The sequence below is a fragment of the Stenella coeruleoalba genome (assembly GCF_951394435.1).
Source record: "Stenella coeruleoalba genome assembly, chromosome: 4".
Taxonomy (NCBI): domain Eukaryota; kingdom Metazoa; phylum Chordata; class Mammalia; order Artiodactyla; family Delphinidae; genus Stenella; species Stenella coeruleoalba.
Genome location: NC_137149.1, coordinates 40,610,120 through 40,617,638, shown reverse-complemented (window position 1 = coordinate 40,617,638; position 7,519 = coordinate 40,610,120). Strand labels below are relative to the sequence as shown.

The 7,519-nt window shown below is 39.1% G+C and overlaps 1 protein-coding gene across 5 annotated transcripts in view; it reads left to right on the top strand.

Moving 5' to 3' along the window:
- The window catches only part of RAB28 (RAB28, member RAS oncogene family), a 125,634-nt gene that overhangs the window by 90,161 nt on the left and 27,954 nt on the right, over window positions 1–7,519 (top strand). Inside the window, exon 7 of one of the 5 annotated variants that reach the window (XR_013828240.1) lies at window positions 4,774–4,880. Coding sequence is in view for 3 of the 5 variants with exons in the window: in XM_079920682.1 (XP_079776808.1) it covers window positions 3,383–3,475 (93 nt within the window). In the remaining 2 variants the exon portion in view is untranslated. Of the gene's footprint in view, window positions 1–2,039; window positions 3,298–3,382; window positions 4,316–4,773; window positions 5,687–7,519 lie in introns of those variants that run through there. The other 4 variants (XR_013828241.1, XM_079920683.1, XM_079920682.1 and 1 more) reach the window with 4 other exon arrangements.

The following is a 7,519-nucleotide window of genomic DNA, read 5'->3' as shown; positions in this document are numbered from 1 at the left end:
CAAATTTATCTTTAGTGTCTTCCGAAGAGTCAGTCTCTACTGCGTATACCTTACCTCAACTCCTAGGTTGCTTGCTTTCTTACCCTTATGGAGAGCTACCATTTCCAGTATCCGCTCACAACTCTTTGACAAAACAAGGGTTAAGCTGGTGTTCAACCACACAGCTCCCTTCCTCTTAGGGCCACTGCATTATTTTCACTCAACTGACTAATAGCAGAGAGTAATTGAGTGTACTTTGGGGCTCCAAAAATAAAGGTGGGTATTTTGTAGGAAACATTTTCTCTGAAAATGTCAGTGAATGAATGACTTGTAAACAAGCCGACTACTGTGAAATCACCTATCATGAAGTTTATGACATGGAAATTATGCTTTTTTTTACTCATAGAAAGCAAAGCTCTGAATATGCAGAGCTTTGGTTCTGGCTTCCAGTTCAGGAACTTTGTGCAAAGCTTTATGTCAAACAGCCAAGGCCCCCAAGAAAGATGTTGCCTTGTTAGTTCTTCATTAATTTGATGAGAATTAATGGTGAAAATCCAAGTCATTTATGTTAGTCAATAACTTTGACCAGAATGTCTTGACCACAGGTCAGTAACCTGGTTGTGTTTATAGGATAGGGTTTAAACCATCATTTTGGAGGATTAATGAGTTGCTTACTGATTATGAAAATCTCTTCTCTTTATTGTAACCCATAGTTTGGTGTGAAACAATTAGTTTTGGGGAGGCCAGATGCTGGTGTTCAGCGTTTCACTGATGTACTCCCCCTCATACGTCATGTGGCAGTTGGTAATGCTTCTGTTGATAGCATCAGGCTGAGTGCCTAGTAAATCATGAGTCTTATCCAGAAGTTAATACTGCCTGCTAGAGAACTGAAGCAGAGCCCATCCAAGGCTAATATACCGTAGTGTCCTGTTCATTCACTCTCAGTTGTTTATCCTGTCTTTATAAACATTATCACAAGCAGCAACCTGATTAACATGTTTTTTTCTGTATGTGCTAATTAATAGATGCTATTATGAAGGAAGATATTTCTGAAATAAATATTTGAACTCATTAAAAGCGAGGATAGTTTCAAGTCCAAAAAACTGGGGGAGCGTGTTATCTCTGTCATATTTGTCATATGTGGTCTTTTCATCTTAAGGGTTATAGCAATCAAAAAACCTAACAGTTTTGATTCTTTATTTAGCAAAACTCTTAGATATTTGAAAACAACAGCTGTTGTGCTTAAATATTGTATGTCAGAATTTTTTTTTAAAATGATAGAAAAGTGTGTTTTGAACTTATTTATTTCTGTATGGATTGGAAACATGGAGGTTAGGGTTGTGTGAGGGGTGGGGGAATGAGCTTCAAAAGAAAGTCTTTGAAAAGTAATAAATATTATTAAATGTAAAAATTGTAAATGACATATAGCTTCCTCTGATTTATGCATCCTCTCCCCACCTTCAAAGAAAATGAATCACTCCTTCTTTGTTCCCACAACATATTTTTAAGTCCACTAGTAAAGCACTTATCTGGTATGACAACTAGCTGTGTACATGTTCTCTTCCCATTAGGTCCATAGCAACTTATGAACAAATCCTGTGTAATTCATCATTTGTTCCTAGTGTAGAGCAACTGGCACATAGTAGATCCTCAGTAATGTTTGTAAAAAGAAATTGAATTGGTACCTTGGCTGCACTTTAGCATAGAAAAGCACCCAAATTCTTAGTTGCCCTCTGAAATATTGGGCGTTATATATATTATGTGTAATTGTGATATCAAAAATAGAACCCACAGCTTCTCTGAGAGGTTCAGTAGGCATGTCTATTTCAGTAATTAAACAGAATTGTAGAGAACAATGTTTCTTGGATCTTTGTTCATTTTCTTTACTTTTATATGCATATATTTTGCTGTTTCTTTTGTGACATGTTTAAATTTATGTGTGTATTTCTTTTTCTCCTTTGGTGTTTGTTCCCTTCTATTTTCAGTCATTGAGTAAACTTTCCATTTTTCTTTCTTTTTTTCCTCTTTCTTCTGCATCTTATGTTGTATGGAATTGACAGCATATTGTCAGGGCAGAAATAGTGAAGTACCCGGAAGAAGATAATGAACATACCAACTCTGCTCAGAGTAGAATCTGTTCAGTACAGTAGTGCAGGTATTAATTGATAAACTGTTGCAGTTTGGGGGAGGAGGGTGGGGAGAACTAGTGAATGCTGTCTTGTTCTTTATTCTTTATGAATAGAGAAGTTCAAATGATTATTGTACATTACTGGGAATTAATATTGCATAAGTCCTGGTTTAGAACTTTGAAAAATTGATCCTTTGCTGGGAGACTTATGACTTACACAAGGAATTGGGAAAAAATTAAAATAATATTTCAGTTACTTTCAAACGTATTTGTCTTTATGGTTGTGTTTATTACATGTGCAGTGAAGTGGAGAATTGAGGTAGTTATTTCATTATTCATTCCTTACCATTTTTTCCTGAAATAGCCTGGTAATTGAAAGAGTATTTTTAAAATTTGCCTTGAGTTACCCTTCTTTGTCTGCTTGTGTGTGCAGAGTTAGTAAAAGAGTTGAAAACAGTAAAGGATGTGTTTTACTTTAAATAATTACTTAGAGATGAATGTTAGGGCATATTGCTAAATTCATTGTTTAAGACATTCCTTGAAGTGTGTGTTAGAGGGAAGGAAGGAAGAGTTAAAAGTGTCTTTTGGTTTAAATTATTTTAAAAACATGAATATGAGGTAATTTTCTAACTTTCTCATTCTATATTTTGTTAGAGTCATTATTCATAACCAATAGTGAGCTATTTGGAAGTAAGTTAGGAATTTGGGAGAACAGTTTTAAAAATTGGGTTGCTTAAAACATTTCTTCTTTATATGTAACTTCTCTGACATATCTCTTCACTAACTCACAAATTGATAAACATTCTTTAAAAAGTTATGACTGGATATAATAATTTATGGAAATATTAATAAATAATGATATTCTTTGAAATGGTGAGATCTTATCTATTAAGATATATAAATGATTAATTTTAATTCCTTTGCTTTAAATTATAACCAGGGCTTAATTTTTCATATTGATTTGCCAATTTTTTATTAGACTTTTGGTAACCTCAAGTTATTATTGTCATAAAACCAGAGAAGACTCAGTAAAAGAAATGCTATTACATCCTTAACAGAATTACCCCTGCCCCGCTACTCCCTCACCCTCCACCAAAATATATCCCAGCTTGACCTTAGTTGGTCCTGGCTGGTTCTTTTAATATCAGCTCCTGCTTCATTTATGATGTCTATCATCAGGAGTTCACCAAAGTTCAGAAAATAAAAATATACTTTAAGGAGCTCTTTCTAAATGTTCTGATGTCCTGATAATAACTTTGTTTTCTTTTATGACAGAGGGTGGTGAAGGCAGATATTGTAAACTACAACCAGGAACCTATGTCAAGAACTGTTAACCCTCCTAGAAGCTCTGTGTGTGCAGTTCAGTGAGCACATTTTTCTTCTGTATTGATAGTTCTGGCTCCCCTTCGCCTCTGTGTGGGCTCAAGGACCTGTAGAAACTTGTTTTATCAGTGACCATCTCTGTAGTTCAGTTAACGCTTTCCTCTCAACTCGCTTCATCATTGCCTGTTGCCTCAGCCGCAGGCAGCTCCTTGGACTGGAAAAAATTCAACTTTGGGACCACACACTTTGAATTCAAAATGGAAAGCCCGTTCTCTGGAGTTAGACTGCTTCATTGAAAAAGAATAATGTTGGTTCTCTTTATGTCCTCACTTCTTTTTTCCCTGATGTAAGTTGTTTTAAACAAATATGAAAACTATCTAAGTCTTGATCATCAGCCAGGATTTTGCCACAGCACAGTTTCATACTCTTATCTGAACTCATACCTGGCAAAGTATGCTTCAGAGTACAAACATTTAAACGAGTAATATATTTTATCTACAGATACTTAAGAAGGCATTCTCTTGCTGTCTATTGTGAGTAAAAATATATAAAGCTGTATCTAACTGAAAATGCTTGAAATAAAGCTATAATAGAAATATTTTTTTCATTTTTTTAAAAAGAGCCTAAATACTTTATATTTTAGCTGTAGCTCACAAAGTAGTGAGTATTGGATATTGTATTTTTATTATTGTATCATGATCATTACGTGTTGTGTAATACTCAGGTTAGATGGCTTTGTGAATTCTGATAAATGTTCAGCTGATGCTCCATGTGGACTTTCTCCTGCCAGCTGTGTAAGAGTACTTCCAGAATGAATTATGACTATTGTTGGATCATCATGGATCAGACTGTACCTGATGTTCAGATGTTTTTCTCCTGCAAATAAATTTATTTAAATTACTTTGGGGGGAGAATTTTCTTTCAGCCATCTTCCCTTTAGTTACAGAAAAACAAAGTGTTTTTGGATACAAATCAGTGATCATGTGAAGTTTAATAAACATTCAGTCACGTAGAGTTGTTAGGGTATTTGTTGGACTAGTTAAAATCAGACCCCATAGCCTGGCATTTCAGGAGCTCCATATCAGCTGCATCCTACCCGCCTACCTTTTCTCATGCTGCTCTTCTGTGTACTGCCTGCCTCTGTGCCAGTGGAGCCACGGCTCACTCCTGTGTGACTGATGCTTTCTGATGCTCTGCCTTCCTGTCTTTGCTGCACAGGTCCCTCTGCCTGGAATTCCTTCCCCCTCTCTAAATGTCTGCCTTCTTTCAGTCAGCCTTTAGACACCATGAGGGCAGGGCTCTCTCTGTCTTGGTAACAGTTGTGTTGCATTTTTTGTGTGCAGGCACAGTGCCAGGCTGGCATATGGGTGCTCTGTATTGGCCACATCGAAACGGGATGAATGCTTCTCCTCTGCAAAACCACTCCTGTCTCCACAGCTGCAAATTCCACGTGAGCACCTCTTGGATGGGCATTACACCTTCCAGCCTTGCATCACAGTTATTTGTGTCTTTGTGTTTTATTGTTCATAGACCATGAGCTTATTGAAGGACAGTCCTGGGTCTCTATTTTCTCATGTCCTTCAGGAGTACCTATCAGGGTGCGTTCCTCATAGGAGACTTGCCAGAGGTGTGTGTAGAAATTTTGGACATTTAATCTTACAGCCATAAGGGATTTTAGAAAACTTGTTATTTCACATCTTGTGTGGCTAAGGAAACCGAAGTCTGGAGGGAAAAAGGAACTTGCCAGAGGTGGGAAAGCCCCTGGTGGTTCTGGTGCTGGGTGAGCAGGACTGCTTCTGGCTCTCCCTGCTGTCCCAGGACCTGGGCAGGGGCAGGCAGGGCCGTGAGCTGCTCTGGTATAATCATATTAAAAAAAAAAAAAAAGAAAAAAAGGAACTTGCAAGAGGTCATGGAATCACAGAGGTAGACCCCATAGGAGATCTTCTGTCCCTCAGCCAGGGTGACACTTTTTCAAGAGTGGTTTGAAATTTAAAAATTGTGGGGCTTCCCTGGTGGCGCAGTGGTTGAGAGTCCGCCTGCCGATGCAGGGGACACGGGTTCGTGCCCCGGTATGGGAAGATCCCACATGCCGCGGAGCGGCTATGCCCATGAGCCATGGCCGCTAAGCCTGCGCGTCCGGAGCCTGTGCTCCGCAACAGGAGAGGCCACAGCAGTGAGAGGCCCGCGTACTGAAAAGAAAAAAAAATCGTGACTGCTGTACTTGTTAGACATTGAGTCCAGTCTTTCATTACTTTGATTTCTGTGTTTTTCATTTTATAGCAACTAAGCAGCCTTTTTAAGCCTTTCAAGGTGGCATGCCCTTCAAGATAGCTCAGTTTATCCTTCCTTTCAACATCTTTCTAATATATACTGGTCAGTCTGCTAGGGCCTTTAGCAGAATATAAAGTTGAGTAAAAGATTTCAACCCTCAGGGACCCTACAGTCTAGTGGGAGAGATGTTTGTTATTGTTGCTGCTGTTTTAAAGCTGTGACTGATTGAAGTCTACTACTGAACTAAACTTACCCAAGGCTTTACATTCAGTAAGGGGTGAGGCCATGCCCTTTTGATCATTTCATGTCATTTATATATGTATGTGAAAATTTGAAGAGTTTTCAAAAGTTCTTTTTTTTCAGTCCCAATTATTGCAGTACTAAAAGGTATAACTTAACACATATATATGATTGTACAGGCATCTGGAGAAGGCTGAGAGAAATTATATAGGGTCTATGATCAGACCAAAATACTTTAGTTATGTGTTTATAAAGTCAGAGCACCGAATGGGCCTGAACGGGGCAGGCAAGAGAATGGCCTTTGTGAGCTTGCTCTGTCCGGGACATTTCCAGGCCCTTATCACATGAGCTATTGTATTTTCACCCCGATCTATGAGAAGGTTATCACTGTTCCTGTCATGCACATGAGGACATCGAAGTGGGCAGTGAGTGATTACACCAAGTCCCTCTTCGAGTAAGTGGTAAAGCCAGGGTCCACACAAACCATTTCTGAGATGGGATGGCCTAGGCTGGGTACCGAATTAGGTTGCCTTCCATTTGTGAAGATCACAACTGACCTTCCTGGGGGTTGACCAGGCCTGGGTGTTATGTTGTTCTTTTGAGAAGTGGTGATGGCCAGCACTGGCCATCACCACTTTCTCACACCGACCATCTAGACCAGCAAGCTGTGTGTCCAGAGAGGCTAGTGGTTGTAAATTTGCCCTCTGATCACTGAGGTAAGGACAGAAAAATACCTCCCCTGCCTTTGGTCTCATTGGTTTTATGTCTCTCCCCTCTAAGCTTGACCAGTCATTGAGAGCCTTTGGCTCAAGGAAAGCAAGCACAGTGAACATGCAATAGAGCATATGGCCAAAGCAGATTTCTGAATTCCATATTACAATTTTCCCCATACCTCGGGTTTTATTTTTGAAACAAAAACGTAGGATTCATGCTTATTTTACTTTGACTGTTACCTCTCCTGTCTACAGTTTTTAATTTAAAAAATTACAAGTCTTTCCATCTAGTTTTAGGCACTTTGTCTCCTGAAGACGCATGCTATAAAGTTTCAAACACATTGTGGTCACTTCTGCTTATTGAACTTTTGAAAACACAAAAGTTTTCAGCCAGAACTGGTCATTGGATGCTGCCTTTCAAATGCACCCTCTATTATGTGTGGCAAACCACTCTGGAGTGGTTTTTGGAGTGGCCCAAAGAACTCCTCCTGTGACTGCTTTATTATTCCAGGAGGAGGTAAGCCAGGGCCCTTTAAAGTCGATCACTGAAACAATGTGATGGGGCATAATAATTTGTGTGCCGTTTAAAAATAGAAAAGTTTTCTGGCCATAACCCATTCTGGTGATTGCTATAATGTTGGACATCCTGAAAAACAGTCGCAAGATTCAGAGGAAATGGAAATGCAGACCTATTGAGCATTGTGGCAGACATCTGTCGGCCTCCTCTCCAACATCATGTCACCACTTCTCCCAGCAACAGTTTCCTGATTTCCTGATGGAGCCCTCCTCCATTTTCAGCCTCTCACGGCTCTAGGGGTAGATTCTCATTGGCTTAAACCTATTAGGATATTAATTCCTCTTGGCC